At 40.8% G+C, this 23,522-nt stretch overlaps 1 protein-coding gene across 2 annotated transcripts in view; it reads left to right on the top strand.

Annotated features, from left to right (window-relative positions):
• The window catches only part of AHCTF1 (AT-hook containing transcription factor 1), an 87,042-nt gene that overhangs the window by 41,593 nt on the left and 21,927 nt on the right, over window positions 1–23,522 (top strand). For both annotated transcript variants that reach the window (XM_038393964.2, XM_043512276.1), the window contains exons 16-26: window positions 1,427–1,531; window positions 2,331–2,424; window positions 11,896–12,019; window positions 12,094–12,150; window positions 13,857–14,003; window positions 15,262–15,449; window positions 15,614–15,758; window positions 15,839–15,970; window positions 16,996–17,143; window positions 17,247–17,397; window positions 18,052–18,159. In XM_038393964.2, the coding sequence (XP_038249892.1) occupies window positions 1,427–1,531; window positions 2,331–2,424; window positions 11,896–12,019; window positions 12,094–12,150; window positions 13,857–14,003; window positions 15,262–15,449; window positions 15,614–15,758; window positions 15,839–15,970; window positions 16,996–17,143; window positions 17,247–17,397; window positions 18,052–18,159 (1,399 nt within the window). The remainder of the gene's footprint in view (window positions 1–1,426; window positions 1,532–2,330; window positions 2,425–11,895; window positions 12,020–12,093; window positions 12,151–13,856; window positions 14,004–15,261; window positions 15,450–15,613; window positions 15,759–15,838; window positions 15,971–16,995; window positions 17,144–17,246; window positions 17,398–18,051; window positions 18,160–23,522) is intronic.

Genomic DNA, 23,522 nt, shown 5'->3' with positions numbered 1-23,522 from the left:
TGAGTCATGGAAAGCGTGAGCTTTCCCTATTTTCCCTTTTTCAGTTTTACTTTTTTTTCTTAATTTTCTCCAGCTTGCAAAGGAGGCTCAAGCTGCTTGTTTGGAATTGGCAATCAGGTTCAGCAGCTGGGAGAAAAATAGGGTGGGGAACATTGCAGTTGTCAATTAACCCCCAGGGAGGAGGCTATGGGAGGTTGCCTACTGAGTGTGCATGTGGGTGGAATAGGGAAGTCAGCTCAAGAAGTTGTGTAAGAGGCCACTGGCTGGAACAGGGGTGGGGAATCTTTTTTTCTATCAGGGCTACTGACCAACAGAAAAAATCAGTCACGGGTGACATGCAGCCCCGTGGGGGGCTCAGAGGCTTGAGGCTTCCCCTAGATCCTGGGGTGGGGCCAGAAATGAGGGGTTCAGGGTGCAGGAGGGGGCTCTTGGCTGGGGCAGGAGGTTGGGAATGAAGGCTCCGGCTGGAAGTATGGGTTCTGGGGTGGGACTGGGGATGAGGGGTTTGGGTTGCAAGAGGGGCTCCGGGCTGGGGCAAAGGGGTTTGGAGTGCAGGCGTGGGCTCAGGGCTGGGACAGAGGGTTGGGATGTGGGTGAGGGCACGGGGCCTGGGAGGGAGTCAAGGCGCGGGAAGGGGTTCCAACTTGGGGCAGGGGGTTTGGAGTGCAGGCTCCGGCCAGGCAGTGCTTACCTCAGGGTGCTCCTGGTCGGCAGCGCAGCAGGGCTAAGGTAGACTCCCTGCCTGCCAGGGCTCCACGCTGCTCCCAGAAGCAGCCACCATGTCTGGCCCCTCTGTGCAGTGCATGCTGTCTCCCGCAGCTGTGGTTCCCAGCCAATGGGAGCTGCGTAGCTGGCCCTGGGGGAGGGGGCAGCGCGCAGAGCTTACCTGATCGCCCCGGCTCCTAGGACATGCCGGCCATTTCTGGGAGCTGCACAGAGTCAACCGGACTTTTAAGAGCCTGGCAATCCTTGCTTCTCCCCGCAGCAGGGTGAGCTGTCATGGAGACTTGCTGCGGGCCAGAAATAATGAAGCAGCAGGCCAGATCTGGCCCGCGAGCCGTAAGTTTCCTGTCTCTGGGTTAGAGGCTGCAGCCCCTAGGGTGAGGGGTGTGTTAGTAATACCCAAGAATTTTCTTGCCACTTCATGAAGCCTGAAGTCTTGAACAGGGTGAGAGCTGTCTCTCAAAAATAAAGGGTAATCCAGGGCTTAAGGAGCTCTAGAATAGCAAATCCAGGTGTCTCCATAAGAAATGCAGAGGAAAAACTGTAAAGCAACGGTTGTTTCCAAGGGTTGATTAGAAATAGGAAATGTAAAATTTCTTGAATGCTTTCAATACAATAAAAAAACAGTTTATCAATGTCATCATGGTTAATATTTTTGTAACTAAAGGAGCTGAATGACAACATAATTTTATAAACTCTACAGGTTTTACAGATTTGACAAATAAGCAGGTTGTAACCAGCCTCATTTCTCAATATTCCCATGTGGTCATTTGGTTCTGCCGATCCAGTCTCCTTCCAGAGGGTTTAGGTAAGTTTTGAACAATAACATGCTTCAGATGTGACAAGCGCTTATCACTTTGTGCAATATTTGCTTCCTACAGAAAAATTCTTAAACCATATTTTGGTAAATTACTTTTATCTACAAATTGTGTTGGTACAGCTGTAATGTATCTTAAGTTTACATGTAATTGTGTTAATCCAGTTCCAACACTGGCTTTACTTTTCAGTATTCCACACATTTTGGTAAATATTTACTTGTGGTGGTAAACTCCTCCTTCCATAAGAAGTCTCTTACTAGGTTTAGAACTTGGCGTATTCAGTTTCCTAGCTAAATGTCCTTATATAGCCAGTATTTTGATAGGGGTTTCTTATGCCGTAAAAACGCATGTATTGGCTTACATAGATGTAGAAAACGATCTGCCTATAAATGCTCCCTTTACAAATTTAAAAAAGCAGTCTCCATCTGAGATCACCTAAAAATATATTTTATTCTGCTGGGGAAAGATAACACAGAAACTTTTACTTCATATGGTCTGAATTACCCAGTAATCTTTATTTATGGGATAATTTTCAAATATGGGTCACTTACTAAATTAAGGAATGAAGTGAACCTTGTGGCTTACTGCTGTCTTACTTTAAAAAAAAAAAAAAAAAAAAAAAAATTTAAAAGAGCAAAATTAGAATCACTTTCTTCCAAAGTTGTCAAATTGCTTGTTCTTAAAATTAAAAATGAAACTCAGCAATTTTGTCTGTTTCAATTCTTTTAAAATTACTTCAGATTTTTATTAGGCTTCTTGAACTACGTACTTTTTCTCTGTTGCATGTAGATGATGATATGCAGTTGTCTAGGCCTTTCTACAATTACCCACTGATACAAAGCTACTGTACTGGTCATAGACAGAAACTAGAGCGCTTGTCAAGGTAAGGTTCATTCATAAACGCACCCACATCCACCACTGAATTCAGAGGAACTGCTTTCATATGTAAAGGTGGGGGAGGGGTGTTCTTGGGCCCAGGGCCACTGTTTGTCTGTTTGAAGTAAAGTGAAACAGTCCTTGACCTGATTTTAGAAATATATTGGGTAATACTGTAAATAATTTAATCTAAAGGCTAAACTGTGTGACTTCTGCAGTTCAAAAAGATGGTTTATTTGGTAACGTTGCATTTAATGGTCTCTGATTCAAAACAGAAAGGCAGCACCAAGTTTCCAAAATTTTTGTTTAGGCATGCAAAGATGAACTATTCAAAAAGGGTTAGCTCTTTAAATGACTATTTGATAAGACATAATGTCTGTTTTAGGACTAAATCCCTTTTTTGGAGTTCACTTGTGTACATTTTTATACTGCAAGAAGGTGGCCCTCACCGTTGTGTTCAGTTGGAATGTTTAAAGAACTAGCCCTCTTTTAACTCGGTACCCAGTTAGAAATTACATCTTTATCTGAACTTTTTACAGACTTGTGTATTTTTCATGTGAAATGTCTTGACTAGGATTAATACAGATTTTTAATCTAAAATCACACTGATACAAACCAAATAGAAATAATTATAAAAATTTTCCAGCAGGATTGGAGCTAAGAAAGATAGTAGAGAGAAGGTGGAAAAATACAGCAGGCACTCAGGCCTTGTCTACACTACAAAATTAGGTCAACTGAAGTTGATGTACAGCCACTGCAGTAATTAAAGTGGTGGTTCACATGCACACTATGCTCCTTCTGTTGATCGTGTATGTCCTCACCAGAAGCACTTCCACTGACTGAAGTGGGGCATTGTGGGGTACTGGCAGCTCTTGGACCTCTGTTGTCCTGGGGCTCACAGCCAAGAGACGATGTAAGTAATGCAGTGTCTACACAGACGTTGCCTCGTTCTAACTACATCAATTTAAGTGCTACATCTCTTGTAGAGGTGGAGTTAAGTCGATGGGCGACTTACATTAGCGGGAGCAACGTTGCAGTGTAGACACGTAGAGTAAGGTCGATGTAAACTGCCTTACGTCGACCTAACTGCAGTGTAGACCAGGCCGTAGCCTACTAACTCTGTTTAACATAATTTATCAGAGGGTTGCCGTGTTTAGTCTGTATCCACAAAAACAAGGAGTCCCATTGCACCTTAAAGACTAACAGATTGATGCCCAAATCAGTCTTAGTCTTTAAGGTGCCACCAGACTCCTCGTTGTTTTTAACATCATTGGGAATTTGCAAGTGGTACTTTTGCCACTAGGAGTCTCCAGTGGTGTTTGATGAATGGAATTAAAATGACTATTAAAGGTGGGGGGGGGCGTGTGTCACTAGACTTCAAACCAGTGTTTCCCCCTTGTTCATATCAACATCTATGTACAGCACAGCTGCATGAAATTGGAATTTTTTCAATGGAAAAAGTGAGATTAGAAAGCAAAACATGAATTTTCCTTAGTTTTGGCTGAGTATTTCTGTGTTGGCACACTTAGAAAATACTCTGTGGTGATAGATCTATACAAAAAGAATAGTTGTTCTTCCAGTAGTGTCCCTATGGGTGCTCCACCATAGGTATGTCTGCGTCCCGCACTGCTGATTGAAGAACTTCGGTAGCCGTGTCCGTTGGGCCTGCACATGCACTGTTTCTCCTCATGCTGTGCCATGAGGCTAGCCAGTGTGCATGGGCTAACTGTCCTCAGTTCCTTCTCATCTGCCCCTGGTGAGAGAGAGAGCCATTAGCAGCCTGTTTAAGGCTATTGTTCTTCTGTTCGCAGTTAGTTTTCCCCAGTTCTGGTTGTAGTTCTGTTTTTCCTACTCTTAATAAATAAATAAAAAAAAAACCAACCCCCCCCCCCCAACTTTCTTTTCTTCCTGCCTTTTTCCGCTGGGGAGACCCTTCCCCTTAGTGGGGTATGCCAGGCTTCAAGAAGTGCCACACTTGTAATGAGGTGATCCCGGTTGTGGATAAGCACTTTGTCAAGGTTCCTTCCCCACTCTGAACTCTAGGATACAGATGTGGGGACCTGCATGAAAAACCCCTTAAGCTTATTTTTGTCAGTTTAGGTTAAAACTTCTCCAAGGTACAAACTATTTTACCTTTTTTGTCCCGGGACTTTATTGCTGCCACCACCAAGCCTCTAACAAATATAACAGGGAAAGAGCCCACTTGGAAACATCTTTCACCCCAAAATCCCCCCAAGCCCTACACCCCCTTTACTGGGGAAGGCTTGATAAAAATCCTCGCCATTTTGCATAGGTGAACACAGACCCAAATCCTTGGATCTTAAGAACAAGGAAAAAGCAATCAGGTTCTTAAAAGAAGAATTTTAATTAAAGAAAAAGTAAAAAAATCACCTCTGTAAAATCAGGATGGTAAATACCTTACAGGGTAATCAGATTCAAAACATAGAGAATCCCTCTAGGCTAAACCTTAAGTTACAAAAAGACACAAAACCAGGAATATACATTCCATTCAGCACAGCTTATTCTAACGCATATCTAACTAGATTGCTTACTGACCTTTTTAGAGGAGTTCTGACCTGTATTCCTGCTCTGGTCCTGGCAAAAACAACAGAGAGAACCCTTTGTTCCCCCCCTCCAGCTTTGAAAGTATCTAGTCTCCTCATTGGTCATTTTGGTCAGGTGCCAGTGATGCTGTCTTAGCTTCTTAACCCTTTACAGGTGCAAGGGTTTTTCCTTTGGCCAGGAGAGATTTAAAGGTGTTTACCCTTCCCTTTATATTTATAACACTCCCCCCAAATCACAGATAGGGTGAAACGATGGCTGTGATTTCTTCCTGGAGCTCTAGGAGAATAGAGTTAATAAGACACGTACCTCTAAATATACTACCAAGTATATAAAGACTAACAATATTTTCCACATCTCAAGGACAATTTTAACCAGTTGATTCTGGGAAATTTTCACAGGAGAGTGCATCAGCCATTTTGTTAGAAGCTCCTGAGATGTGTTGTATGTCGAAATCAAAATATTCGGTGGAGTTTAGTTCTCCAAGAAGTTTTATTTCCCGTGGCGGTATGAAGCCACTGTAGCGCAGCGTGGTCGGTTTGCAGGTGGAAATGCCATCCCCAAAGTATGGGCGTAGCTTTTCCAGAGTGTAGACAATGGTATAACATTCTTTTTTACTGACTGACCAGTTGCTTTCCCTCTCAGACAGCTTCTTGCTGAGAAACACTACAGGGTGGAATTCTTGATCCGGTCCTTCCTGCGTTAAAACTGCTCCCACACCTCGCTCGGACACATCTGTGGTTACTAGGAACGGTTTGTCAAAGTCTGGGGCCCTTAGCACAGGGTCAGACATGAGTGTCACTTTAAGCTGGTTAAAGGCCTTCTGTCACTCTTCAGCCTACTGAACGACATTTGGCTGTTTCTTTTTGGTTAGGTCTGTCAGTTAGGCAGCGATTTGGCTGTATTGCAGTACAAATCGCCTGTAATATCCAGCCAAGCCTAAGAAGGATTGGACCTGTTTTTGACTTTGGGACAGGCCACTTTTGGATAGCATCCACTTTGCCCTGTAGGGGGTTGATAGTTCCTTGACCCACCTGGTGTCCAAGGTAAGTCACTCTGTTTAGGCCTGTTTGACGCTTCTTAGCCTTAACAGTTAGTCCTGCCTCCCTTATGCGCACAAAGACTTTCTGTAGATGTTCCAGGTGTTCTGCCCAGGAATCCAAAAATATGGCCACATCATCAAGGTAGGCGACAGCATATTCTCCAAATCCCGCTAGGAGACCATCTATAAGTCTTTGGAAGGTGGTGGATGCATTCCGTAGCCCAAAAGGGAGTACATTAAATTCATATAGCCTGACGTGTGGGGTGAAGGCTGATCTTTCCTGCCAGTACCCCTTGGTTAAGTCCAAGGTAGAGATGAACTGGGCCCATCCCAGTTTCTCTAATAGTTCATCTGTGCGTGGCATTGGATAGTTGTCTGGGCGAGTTACAGCGTTTAGCTTACGGTAGTACACACAGAAACGTATCTCTCCATCTGGTTTGGGAACTAGAACCACTGGAGATGCCCATGAACTGCCAGAGGGGTGGATTACCCCCATCTGTAGCATATCCTGGATCTCCTGTTCTATAGCAGTTTTAGCTTGAGGAGACAACCGGTAAGGTTGGACTTTAATTGGGTGAGCATTACGTGTGTCAAATGGAGTGGTACGCCCATTCAGTCAGTCTTGGGGTGGCTGAGAACGTCTGCATGTAGCTAGTGCACAGCTCCTTGATCTGCTGTCACTGCATACGCCCAAGGGTCATGGAGAGGTTCACCTCTTCCATGCCACCAGCACTTTTCCCTTCGTAGTAGACCTCTTCAGGCCACTCAGCATCATCTCCTCCCTGGGCTGTAATCTGACAGTCCTTAAATTCTCTGAAATAAAAGGGCTTTAGAGAATTAATATGGTACACCTTAGGCTTTCAGTTGGAGGTGGGGAATGCTATGAGATAATTAACAGCTCCCAGGCACTCCTGGACCGTGAATGGCCTTCCCATGACGCTTCCATTTTATGGGCCTGGAGCGCCTTTAAGACCATGACCTGGTCCCCTACTTTGAAGGAACGCTCTATGGCATGTTTATCATACCAAGCTTTTTGCTCTTTTTGAGCATCCTGTAGGTTTTCTTTAGCAAGGGCTAAAGAAGTTCGGAGGGTGTTTTGTAGGTTGGTTACGAAGTCCAGAATGTTAGTTCCTGGAAAAGGTGTAAACCCCTGCCATTGTTGCTTCACCAATTGTAATGGCCCCTTAACCTCGTGGCCATATACAAGTTCGAATGAGGTGATCCCGGTTGTGGATAAGCACTTTCAGCGCATCTGTTGCCTCGGTGAAGTCCACCGAGTGCACCCTCTGCCAGCAGCTCCGGCTGAGATCCCGCAAGGACAGAGAGCTCCACCAGAAGATTATCTTTGTGGAGGCAGCTTGCTAACCTCAATTTCCTGGCAGATGTGAGTTGTCCCCACAACCTTCAACTTCTAAGGGAAGTGGGTCGAAGAAAAAGGCTGGGGACTCCTCTTGTAAGTCCTCCAAGAAGAGGACAGGAAGTCCCCCAAGTGAGCCTGGGATAGCTGCAAGTGATCTCCATCTCACTCGGTATCCTCAGCACCGCCTGCACCGAGACCACAGTCCGGCACCAATGCACAGCAACTGTCAGCTACTGGTACCATTGACAGGCCCATGGACCATATGGGCACAGGCACCGACTCTTTGGTACCGAGAGACAAGAAGGCGCTCCTGGTATGTGAGTCTACTTCGGTATCACCAGCGGTGGCTCGCCCAGTACCAGAGAGACTGGTACACACAAGGTTGCTGTCTCCCCCGCCACCGGTGATTATTATTTGGTACCAGTGGAATTCCATCACACCAAAGACCTCAGTGTGCGGGATGCACCTGAATCCCCGCCTCAATACGGATATCGTGGCAGCAAGCCTTTACCAGGCACAGGGAATATCCCCTCAACCATGCCATGCCCTTCCACTATCTAGTGAGGGTTCAGACAGTGTGCCAAAGGAGGTGGTCTCACAGTATTCCCAGAGTTCTCAACAAGTTTGTCAGGGCTCAGTGGTTCAAGATGGTCACCTTATCAACGATCATTCTGACATTGGAATAGGGAGACTGGTTTTCGACCCTTCACATCTAGATGCTACTGGCTCACACAGACAATTTCTCAGGTTCATTCTGGGACAGGATCATTATCAATGCAGAGTCCTTCCCTTTGGGCTGTCATCGGCCCCGAGAGTATTTCCCAAAGTTCTCTGTGGAGGCCGCTCACTTATGCTCAGAAGAGATAATGATTTACCCATACCTGGATGAGTGTCTTCAAAGCCTGATCTCTCCAGGAGGCCCACAAAGCTGTCAACACTACGATACGCTTGTTTACAGAACTGGGTTTACAGCTCAACACCCAGAAGTCAACTCTCACCCCCAGTGCAATGCCTGGAATTCATAGGGGCTGTCCTACAGGGCAACACCCTCCTACCTCAACACAGGTTCCTATCCCTCGTTTCACTCATAGGCACTGTTCAATACAGTCCACAGATGCCAGCCAGAGTCTGTCTCCAACTCTTGGGACACATGGCAGCAGGCACAGCAGTGATACCACACTCCAGGCGCCACATGCGATCCCTCCAACTATGGGTCAGTTCAGTGTACAGACCAAGAGGGACCGATTGGACAAACCCCTGTAACTACCCACCAGCTTCGAAAATTCCTTAAACTGTTGGAAAAATCCAACCAATTTGTGAAAGGGATTTCCTTCTCGTACACGTCACTGTCATTGCTCTTTACCACCATCACTCATAGGGTAGGGCGCACATTTAAACTGCCTCACAACGCAAGGCTAATAGTCACCTACAGAGATGTCTCTACACATCAGTCTCCTCAAATTGAGTGGTCAGGAATGCCTGTGCACGTTTCCTCCCATTGATCGCAGGATCACATACAAAGATCCTAACACAACAGAGTCTGCATGTACTACATCAACCATTATAGGAGCCAGGTCACCCTCCCTTTGCACGGAGGCAATGAGACTGTGTAACTGGTGCATCTCTCACAATATCACTTTGTCCATGGCTTACCTGCAGAACTCTATAGCGGACAACCTCAGTCACAGATTCCCACAAAATCATGAGTGGGAGATGCACCTGTCAGTACTCCACAACCTGTTCACACGAAGGGGAACACTGTACACAGACCTGTATTCATAACTTACCAGAACAAGACGTGTCCCTGCTTCTGTTCCAGGGCAGGGATGGGACAGTTCTCTATGGATGATGCTCTTCTGTCCTGGGACACTTAACTCACAATGGAAGGCTCCTGTCTACTCTTAATGGAATTTCCTGCCACAACTAAGCAGTCATGCATGAACATGTGACTTGCTCATGTGACTCCAAACTCCATCTTTTACCTGTAATTTTCCACTAGTTTTGCTGACGGCTTTGTTTGAAACAATGGATTTCCCGCCACATGGCAGAAGCTATAAAAGGCCTTGGATTGGAAACATCTCCGTTTTTCATTTTCCTGCTCAAGCCTCTGGACTATGGACTTATACTTACGGGAGTATTCTAACCAAGGGACTGAGGGCCTTCCAATGATTTGGAAGCAACCAGAGACTTGACTTAAGCCAGCAGTTTATTCCATCACTGCTACAAGCCTGAACCAAGAACTTTGCAATTATTGTATATATTTGATTCCTTTAACCAATTTTAACTTTCAACTTTTTTCTTTTTATAAATAAACCTTTAGATTTTTAGATACTAAAGCAGGGGTGGCCAACCTGAGCCTGAGAAGGAGCCAGAATTTACCAATGTACATTGCCAAAGAGTCACAGTGATACATCAGCAGCCCCCCATCAGCTCCCAGCGACTCACAGACCCGCCAATCAGTGCCTCCCCTCCCCTTCCCTCCTGATCAGTTGTTTTGTGGTGTGCAGGAGGCTCTGGGGAGGAGCAAGGGCATGGCAGGCTCAGGGGAGGGGACGGGAAGGGGTAGAGTGGGGGCAGGACCTGTGGTAGAGCCAGGGGTTGAGCAGTGAGCGCCTCCAGCACATTGGAAAGTTGGCACCTGTAGCTCCAGCCCTGGAGTAGATGCCTATACAAGGAGCCACATATTAATTTCTGAAGAGCCATATGTGGCTTCGGAGCCACAGGTTGGCCACCCCTGTACTAAAGGATTGGCAACAATGTGATTATTGGATAAGATCTGAATTATATTTTGATCTGGGTGTGTGGCTGATCCTTTGGGATCAGAAGAACCTTTCATGTAATGAAATTGGTTGTAAAGAACCACTCATCTTAAAGTCTATAGTGTTTTTGGTGGTGATAAAAGGACTGGAATGCCTAAGGAAACTGCTGTTCTGACTTCGTTAGCCAGTGTCGTAAAACAGAAGTTTACTTTTGTTGCTAGTTTGGAATATCTTGAGAGAGAATAACCACCACTTTTGGAGTGTATCTGCCCTATTTCTTAGCAGTTTGTCCTGAATTTGGTATTCTCAGTTTTGACCCATGGAGGCATGGTGATGGCCACCTGTTCATTAACGTAGCTATCAATGAAAATGGCCGCCTTGATAGCGATTAAGTCATCCAGAAGAACAGGAGAGAGAGCAGCTCTGATATCACATCCCCCTCACAATATTCTTTTCAGACAAGGCCACATCCATAGTTCATCCCTATGGTAACCTCTGTGATTCACATGAATCATTGAATTCGTCTTTCAATCTTCTACCCCAAGCCTCACCAATAGGGAGGCTCTGCTACATACCTTAGAAGACCAGGGCTCTTCTAACATCTATCTTGATAGGACAAAGGCCTTCAGGAAGTCCCCTAGACTTTTCATCTCTATGGTGGAAAGATCCAAGAGCTGAGCAATATCAGCCCAAAGACTCCTTAAATGGGCCTTGAATTGCATCAGACAGTGCTACCAAATTCATAACTTGATCCCATCAGACTCTATCAGTCCACAAAGTTGATCTCCTCATCCGTTCCCACCTTCAAGGACGTCCCTATCTCAGAGATCTGCAGAGCAGCGACATGGGTATCAGTCCACGCTTTCGCAGAACACTCTACGATCATTGGCACTGGGATTCCACCTCCAGTGCCAACCTGACCCCAAAGTCCCAGCCCTCCAAGAGAGGTATTGCTTGGACGTCGCGTACAGCGGAGCACCCATATGGCCACTACTGGAAGAAGTCACTCACTCTGTGCAGTAATGAAGGTTCTTCGATATGTGTGTTTCTATGGGTGCTCCACAACCTGCCTTCCTCCTCCTCTACTTCATTTCCCATTTATGACTAGGGTAGAGGAGGAATTGAGGACGGTTAGCCCGTGTGCGCTGGTTAGCCTTGAGGTGCAGCACAAGTTGTGACAGCGCATGTGCGGGCCCAATAAACGCAGCTTCCAAAGTTCTATCAGCAGCACAGGGACGCATCTACAGTGGAGTGCCTATAGGGGGACACATCACTAAAAACCAATGTTACTCTACAAGGTGAATAATTTCTTCCAGTGATTGTATTGCCAAACTCTCTTACAGATAGTAGACTACAGCAACTAACTTAATTTGATGCTTCAGTTTACAGGAACGTTCCAACTTTACATTTCCTGATGTATTAAATCACCATTAGCCCTTCTATAGCAAAAATATCTGAAAACCAGGTCATCCTTAATCTTGCCTTAATAAATTATGAATTTAGAATATCTATTAAAATATAACTTTTTGGATTATTTTTAAACATGACCAACCGAGATGCTATGTTCCCTTTTTAGTTCACTTGTGTAAATGTTCCAAATTCAGTTTTCATATTTTTTGTCGTATAATGTTTTTCCTGCGTCTTACCAGATAAAATTTGGTTGGGTTTTCTTTAATTGGTAAATGGGTTTTCATGACTGGTTGGAATTATCGCACTGTTTTTACACTATCAAATCCATGTTCTCTTTGATTGCAGAGGGAAATGGAATGCCAATTGCTTGATGATTGATGGACTACTTTCCCAGTTAGGAGATCAAGTTGAGAAATTGTGGCGAAGAGATGAAGGAGGAACTGGGAAATATCCCCCTGCTAGCTTACATGTAAGTAGGACTTCTTAAAAAGGCAAAAAATGATTTTATAAAATATTTGGTTAATTTTTCTTTTTTCATCACAGGCGCTACTTGATCTCTATTTGTTACAAAATATTGAAGAAACTTACAAACATGCAATTGTATCCTTTTGATAATGTTGAGAGAGATTGAAATATAACCACGCAATATATTTGCATTTAAAAGGATGTTTCTTGAATGTGTGTGTGAGACAAAAGTTTAAGAAATTAATGATAAACACAGTTGCATAAACAGGAGAATTGTATTTTGGATAGAATGAGCATAAATTTAGGATTAATGTACTGGAATAATTGTTTTATTTCTTATACTTTAGATTTTTCATTTTAATGGCTTCATTAAAATGATGTGATTCTGTAGCAAATAAAGGAAGTTATTCTTAGGATGTGATGCCTGTACCAAAATTATGAGAATTCTGTTCTCTGAAGCAGCAACAGTTATCTAATACTATTTACGGCAGTACACATTCTTGCTGAAATCAGCAATTCTCTAGCACAGGAAACAATGTTTGCCTCTCTTCTATTGAAAACGCAGGCACATGGAATATTACCCAGAGAAAGGAGAATGTGATGGAGAAAATGCTTAATTTTCAAGCTGCTAAAATGTATAAAACATTTGCCTTTGCCAAACTTTGTGTGTTACTTAACCTAGGTAGGAGGGGACAGTTTGGATTTTAGACACAGCAACTTCACACCACAGTTGTTTTAACCTGTTAACTAAATAATTATGCGCTGATCAGAGGGAGGAGGTAGAAACTAGCAAAACACAGGATACACAGGTTCTTTACAAACCCAGTGACATTATTTTTATTTAGGGCATGGTGGGAAGGCTTTCTCATTCATATTTAATTTTTATTCTCTACACAGCTGAATTTATTGTTACAGTAGAACCTTAGAAATGGAGGTTGTTCGTAACTCTGAAATATTCATAACTCTGAACAAAATGTTATGGTTGTTCTTTCAAAAGTTTACAATGGAATATGGACTTAATATAGCTTTGAAACTTTACTATGCAGAAGAAAAATGCTGTTTTCCCTTTATTTTTTTTTAGTAATTTACATTTAACACAATACTGTACTGTATTTGCTTTTTTATTTTTTGATTTTTGCTACTGATTGTGTACTTCCGGATCCAAATGAGGTGTGTGTGTTTGGCTGGTCAGTGTATAACTGTGTTCGTAAATCTGAGGTTCTACTGTATTTTCAAGTCTAAGAACTTGGTCACAGTATGATTGAAACTTGTAACTGTGTTCCTGTTCTAAAGCATTGGTGTCTGAGGTATTAGCTCAATCATCGAGAGATATGGTTAAGTCCTATATACAACATATTTGTGTGACTGGCTCCTTTACCTTGACTATTGTTCAAGTAACAGTGAAGCTATCCAGAATTCCATAGCAGTTTCTCTTAATAGAAGTACAGGATTCTTTCCTTATGTGAAGTTAAGTAAGAGCAGCTTTGTTCATTAGTTTTATCACAAAACAGGAGTCCTACATTTAGTACAACTAGGAGTGCAAATTCCTGCTCCATCACAATAACACTACCATTGCAGACTTGTGCAGTAGTGTTCTTTTTCTAAAATGGGAAAATATTCCAGCTTCTTTCAACACTTATAAATCAAAAGTAGGTTTTTATGTTAGTTCAAAATGCAGCTTTGGGATTAAAACCTGGGTTGGTGGGTTACAGTGGGCTGAAAATTGCAAGACAACTATTTTCTGCTTGTAATACTTATTTTTGTTGTTACCTTCCCTAAATTTATGTAAGAAACTTCCCTTCTTGCAAAGTTATTAGCCTTAATCAAGTACTTACTGTCAGACAATTTATTTGCTGCTAGATATCATGCATTCCTTTCCAAACAAAACAGAGACTTCATTTGACTCCTTCCCAACTGCCTTTGCTATCCCTTGGGGTCTGGTTAGACTTGTTCAAGGTTTTTGGCTTTTGGATCACAATGACTATGAGGTAAATAGTTTACTTTAAGACCTATATAAAGATGCAACATTATGGTCTCAAGATGAACTTAGGGCATCTAATCACTAGTCAAGGGAGATAAAGGGCTAGAACCTTTACTGTTTAAATATTGTTAATGCATAAATTTAGTGGAAACAGAAAGCAACAATAAATTATACTCTGAAGTCTGATTATAATTTAGTTTTAAATGGAATAGAACCCAGTTGTAGTCAACCTTATTTACACATATTTGAATTTTTCTAGCTACCTGATTGATCAAAGCATTTGAGCAAATTTCCAAAGATGGTTTTATGCAGGTTTAAATGTTTAAAATATAGCTGAGGACTCTGCACCAAGAAATGAGGCAAAACTCTGTAAAAGTGACTTTTAAACCCAACACAGATTTAAATTGTGTATGTTTTTAATACTTTGGTTAATTCCTTACCTGTGATATTATAGCTAATATAGTATGCTTTTCAAGTTTGGTAGAATAATTTACACAGCAACTGCTAAGAAATTAAAAGAGCAAATTTCCAAATCTATCCTCAATGAGTAGTATTAAAAGGACATTCTCACGGCTGCCTCCAGATACTGTGAGACCAAATTGTCAAGAATTAAACGAAGTGCAACCCAAGAACAATCAACTGAAAGCCAAACAGAAGTACTGAAATGACTAGTGAATAAAGTGCTTAGTACCATCAGTGAAATTTTGATAATTTCATTTGGTTGCAATCATATGTGCATAAAATTATGGGTGGTGTCACTAGCAGTTTAGATGACATACAGGGTTTTTCTTAACCCAGAACTTAAGAATTGCTCATTTGAAACTGAAATCATATTATGTGGGAAGAAAAGGAGTACATGTGGCACCTTAGAGATTAACAAATTTATTAGAGCATAAGCTTTCGTGAGCTACAGCTCACTTCATCGGATGATGTGAGCTGTAGCTCACGAAAGCTTATGCTCTAATAAATTTGTTAGTCTCTAAGGTGCCACAAGTACTCCTTTTCTTTTTGCGAACACAGACTAACACGGCTGCTACTCTGAAACCTGTCATATTATGTGGTTAACTGAAACTGTCGTCTTTCCAATTATTTTATTAAATTAGATTGAAGGGCAAATATATGTTTCAAGTATAAACATACTATTATTTCTAATGTTGTAAATGCATCTGAAAGATGTTTATTTTCACTTGGGAAGTTTTAGACTTTTTGTTGGAAGGGGTAAGTGTGTTGGTAGTTTTAGTAACTTTCATTTCTAACTTCTGCAGAATTCATTGGCCCTTTTATTTCATCCAGCTACAATCAAAACAATGTCATGGCAACATATGAAAATTATTCAAGCCTTGATGTGCCAAGGAGAGCACAGACGAGCCCTCAGATACATACAGATGATGAAGCCATCAATGTCAAGTAGCAGTGAAGTTGCACTTCACCTCACTGTTTTATTGTTTAATAGGTAAAGAAATAGAAAATATATCCTGATTAATATGTTAGTCTAAAAACTATAAAAAAAAAATCTTTTAGTGTTTAGTTCTTTAACACAAGTCATGCATCTCTTGCTTCATAAAAATTTTTGATCCAAGTGTTAATCCTGCTCTGCATTTCAAAAATTAATTTCAGGTGTATGGTGGAGGCTTGGAGTCTTCTGCGACAGCACTCCACCAGGTTAAATGTAGAAGAGTTGTTAAAACACATGTATGAAGTCTGTCAAGAGATAGGACTAATGGAAGATTTGTTGAAACTACCATTCACAGATACTGAACAAGTAAGCATGGGCAAGAATGAAGTCTTAATCATTTGTTTGGAAAAAGGAAGCAGAACTCTAAACAATTTTGTTTCTCTTAGGAATGTTTAGAGAAGTTTTTGCAAACCAGTGCTGGTATCCAGAATCACGAGTTCCTTTTAGTCCACCATCTACAGCGTGCCAATTACATCCCTGCATTACAGTTGAATCAGTCATTGAAAGTTAATCTCATGGTAAGCTTCAAATTCTGTTAGGGTGGGGTAGATGCATTATGTATCATTTCACTGAATGTTAATTGTTATCATGCTGTAAAAATACTTAGTGCCTACACTTTTAATATATATTGTATGTTTTAAAATGTTTTATGCCATTCTTTTAAATATTTAGAATAAATTGCCCAACATGAAATTACAGCAAAATTTAACACTTAAAGTACTTTTCAGACACAAACAAATTCAGAAAGTAGTTTTAGATAAAATTAAATGTTACAAAACAATCACATTCTATATTTTGGGTAATCTGTTAAATTGAATTCTAAGGGATACATTCTACTGTTTTTTTTAATATATGTGTGCAAATGAAGAATTTCAGTAGATCTCAATGCTACCAAGGTGTCCAAACTACATAGTTCTGCCATTAGGCTTCTGCACACTGTACCTTGGAGTTTTTGCTGTGGGGAAAGTTATCTGATCCCTGCTTCTGCCAAACTTGTTATATATTTTAACACCTGTACCCAGTACGGGAGGCTTATTGAGGAGATTGATGGCTAGTGTTCCCTTTTCTGATTGGCCAGTATAGAACAAACGGCCTCCTGCGGAAAGCAACATGCACTTGCAATGTAACACGGATTTATATTCGGTTTAAAAAAATAAAACATGCATTAGCTTAAACTGTAGTTCTCAAACTGCTTAGCCAACATGTATGACTAAGAAATGCCAGTTTTTGTGTATGTACATTAAAATAAACACAAACATGCAAGGTAACGTGTATGTAATATGCCTTTTGCTTCACTGAAAGTTACACCACTTTCCACGCAGTGTGAGTAATTGTCACAGACTTTGAAGGAAAAAAAATAAAATGAAAACATATAGTCTGGATTGAAGGGTGGAACTTGATCCTCTGTGTGTCTAATATGTATAAAAACCATACACAAACTTAAACACCCTAAGAATTTCTTAAGATGCTGCAAATATGTCAGTTGTTTGTATTTAACAAACATTAGTTCATAATTAGCTGATGTGCTTTTAATGTTCATTAGAATGATCATGATCCTCGTTTGAGAGAGAGGTCAGTTGCCAGAAATTCTATATTAGACCAGTATGGAAAGATCCTTCCTAGAGTGCAAAGGAAGCTGGCTGTAGAGAGGGCCAAACCTTACCACTTATCATCTTCAATTCTGCGAGAAGGTGAGTGTTTTGCTTAAGAATCCATGAATGGTTAATTTCTCTTGGTTAGTGTTCAGAGATTTGATTTTTTTTTTTTTTTTTTTTCTTCCCCTTTCATTTTTAGTTTCAAGACCCAAGCCATTGTCAACTGTGGCAAAACAAACTACTGCAGGGAATGTGCTTACAAGAGCAACTTTCATTAATAATGTGCTGTCTAAAATTGGAGAGGTCTGGGTGGGAAATGAACAGAAAAGTGATTTCTCACAATATGATTGGTAAGAACTCCTATGTTACCGCATGAAATTGCTGTTCAAACTACTAGGACAAAAAAGAAAAGGGACAGTGTAGTGTGAGAAATGACTACTTTGTTACAAGACAGATTAAAGTTATGGAACTTGTGATACGTGCACTGGCAAATTCTTGTATTGATAACTGCTTTTGACCCTCACTTCTGGTAGACAAAGGTGAAAATGACAGTTTTGGGAGTTAAAGGTTGTGGAAAGTGTAGTCTGTTAATTCTGCATATCTGACTACTGGCTTTCTCTTTCTAAATCCTCATCTGAAAATGTCGTTGTAATTTTTTATTTGTTATGTTAAAAGAAACTTAAGTTTGCAGAGTCAAGCACTCAAAAGTTAGGAAATGCCAGTTTTAAGGTTCCCTGTGAACCTTAATTCAGCTCCCTTGTGCATCTGCATTGTTGTTCTTTAATTACATGATCAAATACAATTTTTTCAAAGGACATCTGCCTCATTTCAGCCCAAATAGTTAGTTTGAGAATATTATAAGCAATTGGAAAGTGGGGTCTTATAATTAGAAGTGTTGGGCAACTTCAGCTAGAGGAAACCAACTCCAGCTATAATAATTTTTAATCCAAATACCCACTCACAGAACCTACAAGTAGTAATCAGTTATATTCTTTCATTTGCAGTCCTAGAATTGAAGAACCACCACCTATGGCACTGCCTTTCCCTGATACAGAACTACCTGATCCATTTGTTGGCACTCCAGTTACAAGGTCTTCACGTAAAAGTTCCAGGTATAGTATATCTTCAGATTAAGTATTTAGAGTGGGTGTGGGAGTATGCTGAATTGTTGAGCAGTTTCCATTCTTAGTGCAAGTAGCTTCAGTTTTACCTAGCTGCTCTCTTGAAAGGAAGTGGTTAATGGAAGGCTTGCCACGCAGTAATGTCCCATGTAGACAAGCCCTTAGTTTAAGTTGTCTTCATAACTATTCTATTCCCTGTTTTTTTAGCCTTTTCTATTCATAACATTTCTTTTTTTTATTATTTAGTTCTGTAATCTCTGGGGGGGGGAATCTTTAAATGTTTTTAAACCTGTGGGTTAAAATCTGCTCTGACACAGTGGTATAAATTTGGAGTGATTCTCAAAGTCAGTAGCTTTGTGCTGTATTTATGCCAGTGTTAATGGGAAGAGAATTTGCCCTCTTTATTTACAAAATACTGTGGATCCACTTATGGCTGGGGTAGTCTTTATAGATAAACATTAAATTGTTAATATGATTCACAAACTTTATCAGTCTTTCCACAATGGTCATGATTTTAAAAATGATTATAAAATGAAAAGGAACAATAAAATGACACTTTCTTAAAAAAAGATGTAGAAAAGACCATTTATTTTTGAATTCTCAATTAACGAGAATAAATATTTTTCATGTAGTACTGTGTTGTAAACTCAGTAGGTCAGTGTCAATACTGTTGATACAACCTCTTCTTTTAATCATCTGACTGCCAAGGAGAATCCTTTTCTCTGATTGTTCAGTTCATACCTTTTTTTTCCTCCTGCTCAGATCAGAATAAGATCTCTCTTTAATTTGCTTAGAGGCATATTTGTCAGTCATCTTTTCAATGCTTTAAATTTGAGGTGCCTCTCGAAGTATTCTTCAGGTTACCACATATGGGAAGAAGAGGATAGAGAGCGGGGAAAGGTGGGCTGGTAGAATGAAGAGGAATGGGTCAAAATAAAGGGTGGGGCCAGAATGGAGTTTGTCCTGGATATCAAGAGGATGCAGATGAAGGAACTGGGCTTCTGAGAGTACGAAGAGGAATAAGAGGATGAAAGGAGATAGAGAACGGAAGGTTAGAAGGGAGGGGGAGCAAAAAGGAGAGGCTCAGTTCAGAGAAAGGATTGTCTTGTGGTTAAGGCTAGACGGGCAGTCAGGAGAGCTGGGTTACATTCTCATTCTCTCTCTCTCTCTCTCTCTCTCTCTCTCTCTCTGCTTCAGTACCCATTTGTAAAATTTCTCCTATCTTCATTTTAGATTGTAATCTCTTTGGTACAGAGACTGACTGCCTTTGCACAATGGAGAGTCAATCTCAGTGTAGTCTTTTAGTTGCTAATGTAATGCAAACAATTAACAGTAATCTAGGAGAAACTTTGAGAATGTTTTAGACAGGTGGTAATAAGATGTTGGGTAATGTGCCCAGCTAAAAGTTGGGCAGTACAACTCCTATAGCTAGTTGAAGGGAACCTTACCTGTTACCTTTTTTAAAAAATGTGTTTTTTAATCAGCCTGTTTAACGAATGTTCTGGGACTTGTAATTCACGTGAGTGGATATTTAATACTACATTGTTGCCTTTGGAGAAGTGGAATTTCCTCCTACAAACATTTTTCTCAGGAGGGATCATTTCATGCATTCCCACACAGCTGCTTGCCAAAGTTGTGAGATTTTGTTTTGTAATTGATAAAGAAACAAAATGGCAATGGAAGCAATATCTAGTTAGGCCTCACTGGTGTGTAATTGCATGCTGCGCAGTTGCATGCTGCGCACTATTAAGGCAGCAGTAATAATTCAAAATGTAGAGTTCAAAATATTCTAATCGGGTCACATCTTGTAAGCTATCAGATCAGCTTATATGAAAGCAACTTAATTTTTTGTTTTCACATTTTAAATTTAAAATAAGAACATATAACAGGCATAGTGGGTCAGACCAAAAGTCCATCTATCCCAGTATCCTGTCTTTCAACAGTTTCCAAAGCTAGGTGCCCAGAGGGAATGAACAGAACAGGTAATCATCAAGCGATCCATCTCCTGTCCCAGCTTCTGACAAACAGGCTAGGGACTCTCCTGCCCACCCTGGCTAATTGCCATTGATGGACCCTATCCTCCATTAATTTATCTAGTTCTTTTTTGAATCCTGTTATAGTCTTGGCCTTCACAACATCCTCTGGCAAGGAGTTCCACAGGTTGACTGTGTGTTGTATGGGGAAAAAAAACAAAAACTTCCTTTTGTTTGTTTTGAACCTGCTGCCTGTTAATTTCATTTGGTGTTCCCTAGTTCTTGTGTTATGGGAAGGAGTAAACAACACTTCTGTATTTACTTTCTCTACACCAGTAATGATTTTATAGACCTCTATCAAATCCCTCCTTAGTTGTCTCTTTTCCAAGATGAAAAGTCTGTCTTATTATCCTCATATGGAAGCTGTTCTATATCCCTAATAATTTTTGTTGCCCTCTTCTGAACCTTTTTCAATTCCAATATATCTTTTTTTAAGATGGGGCAACCCACATCTGCACACAGTATTCAAGATGTGGGCATACCATGGATTTATATCGCGGCAATATGATATTTTGTGTCTTATTATCTATTCCTTTTTTAATGATTCCCAACATTCTGTTTGCTATCTTGATTGCCGCTGCACATTGAATGGATGTTTTCAGAGAAATATCCAGTGACTCCAAGGTCTCTTTCTTGAGTGGTAACAGCTAAGTTAGACCCCATCATTTTATGTGTCTGGTTGGGGTTATGTTTTCCAATGTGCATTACTTTGCATTTATCCACATAGAATTTCATCTGCCATTTTGTTGCCCAATCACCAAGTATCGTGAGATCCTTTTGTAGTTCTTCGCAGTCTGCTTTGGACTTAACTATCTTGAGTAGTTTTGTATCATCTGCAAATTTTTCCACCTCACTATTAATTTCTTTTTCCAGATCATTTATGAATATGTTATGATATATTATATATTCATATAAACATATATGAATGTTTCCATATCATTTATGAATAGGATTGGTCCCAGTACAGACCCCTGCTGACACCACTCTTTACCTCTCTCCAGTCTGAAAAATGACCGTTTATTCCTACCCTTTGTTTTGTATCTTTTCACCAGTTACCAATCCATGAGAGAACCTTTCCTCTTATCCCATGTCAACTTACTTTGCTTAAGAGCCTTTGGTGAGGCACCTTTTTAAAGGCTTTCTAAACATCTAAGTACTCTATATTCACTGGAATCCCCCTTGTCCCCTGCTTGTTTGAAACCCCCCTCTTCCCCCCAAAGAATTCTAGTAGACTGGTGAGGCATGATTTCCCTTTACAAAAACCATGTTGACTTTTCAACAAATTACGTTCATCTGTGTCTGACAATTTTGTTCTTTACTACAGTGTCAACCAGTTTGCCCGGTATTGAAGTCAGGCTTACTGGCCTGTAATTGCCAGGATCACCTCTGGAGCCCTTCTTAAAAATTGGCATCACATTAGCTATCCTCCAGTCATTTGGTTCAGAAACTGATTTAAATAAGTTACAAACCACAGTTCTGCACTTTAACATTTGAGTTCCTTCAGAACTCTTGTGTGAATACCATCTGGTCCTGGTGACTTATTACGGTTTAGTTTATCAATTTGTTCCAAACCCTCCTCTAATGACACCTCAATCTGGGACAATTCCTCCGATCTGTCACCTAAAAAGAAGGGCTCAGGTTTAGTAATCTCCCTCACATCCTCAGCCGTGAAGACAGATGCAAAGAATTCATTTAGTTTCTCCACAATGGCATTATCGTCCTTAAGTGCTCCTTTAGCATCATGATGCTCCGGGGGCCAAACTGGTAGTTTAGCAGGCTACCTGCTTCTGATGTACTTAAAAATAATTTTGGTATTATTTTTTGAGTTTTTGGCTAGCCGTTCTTCATATTCTTTTTTGGCCTTCTTAATTGTATTTTTACACTTCACTTGCCAGAGTTTATGCTGCTTTCTATTTCCTCACTAGGATTTAACTTCCACTTTTTAAAGGATGCCTTTTTGTCTCACACTGCTTCTTTTACTTTGTTTAGCCATAGTGTCACTTTTTTGGTTCTCTTACTATGTTTTTAAATGTGGGGTATACAATTTAAGTTAAGCCTCTATTATGGTGTCTAAAAAGTTTCCGTGCAGATTGCAGGGATTTTATTTTTGGCCGTGTACCTTTTTAATTTCTGTTTAACTAACTTCCTCATTGTTGTAGTCCCCTTTTCTGAAATTAAAAGCTACAGTGTTGGACTGCTGTGGTGTTTTCCCCGCCACAGGTATGTTAAATTTAATTATATTATGGTCACTATTACCAAGTCGTCCAGCTATATCACCTTTTGGACCAGATCCTGTGCTCCACTTAGGACTAAATCAAGAATTGCCTCTCCTCTTGCGGGTTCCCGGATTAGCTGCTCCAAGAAGCAGTCAGTTAACGTGTCAAGAAACTTTATCTCTGCACCCCATCCTGAGGTGACATGTACCCAGTCAATATGGGGATAGTTGAAATCTCCCATTATTATTGAGGTTTTTTTAATTTTATAGCATCTCTAATCTCCCTGAGCATTTCAGTCACAATCACCATCCTGGTTAGCTGGTTGATAATATATCCCTACTGCTATATTCTTATTATTTGAGCATGAAATTGCTATACTTAGAGATTCTGTGGTAGTTTTCAGAGTAGCAGCCGTGTTAGTCTGTATTCGCAAAAAGAAAAGGAGTACTTGTGGCACCTTAGAGACTAACAAATTTATTAGAGCATAAGCTTTCGTGAGCTACAGCTCACTTCATCGGATGCATTTGGTGGAAAAAACAGAGGAGAGATTTATATACACACACACAGAGAACATGAAACAATGGGTTTTATCATACACACTGTAAGGAGAGTGATCACTTAAGATAAGCCATCACTAGCAAGGGGGGGGGGGAACCTTTCATGGTGACAAGCAAGGTAGGCTATTTCCAGCAGTTAACAAGAACATCTGAGGAACAGTTGCGGGTGGGGTGGGGGGAGAAATAAAATGGGGAAATAGTTTTACTTTGTGTAATGACTCATCCATTCCCAGTCTCTATTCAAGCCTAAGTTAATTGTATCCAGTTTGCAAATTAATTCCAATTCAGCAGTCTCTCGTTGGAGTCTGTTTTTGAAGCTTTTTTGTTGAAGGATAGCCACTCTTAGGTCTGTAATCGAGTGACCAGAGAGATTGAAGTGTTCTCCAACTGGTTTTTGAATGTTATAATTCGTGACGCCTGATTTGTGTCCATTCATTCTTTTACGTAGAGACTGTCCAGTTTGACCAATGTACATGGCAGAGGGGCATTGCTGGCACATGATGGCATATATCACATTGGTAGATGGTACAGTTTGGTTCTTAAGATTT

The sequence above is a fragment of the Dermochelys coriacea genome, chromosome 3 (genome assembly GCF_009764565.3).
Source record: "Dermochelys coriacea isolate rDerCor1 chromosome 3, rDerCor1.pri.v4, whole genome shotgun sequence".
Classification (NCBI taxonomy): domain Eukaryota; kingdom Metazoa; phylum Chordata; order Testudines; family Dermochelyidae; genus Dermochelys; species Dermochelys coriacea.
The sequence above is the reverse complement of the archived record's forward strand: the minus strand, read 5'-3'. Positions and strand labels throughout refer to the sequence as shown.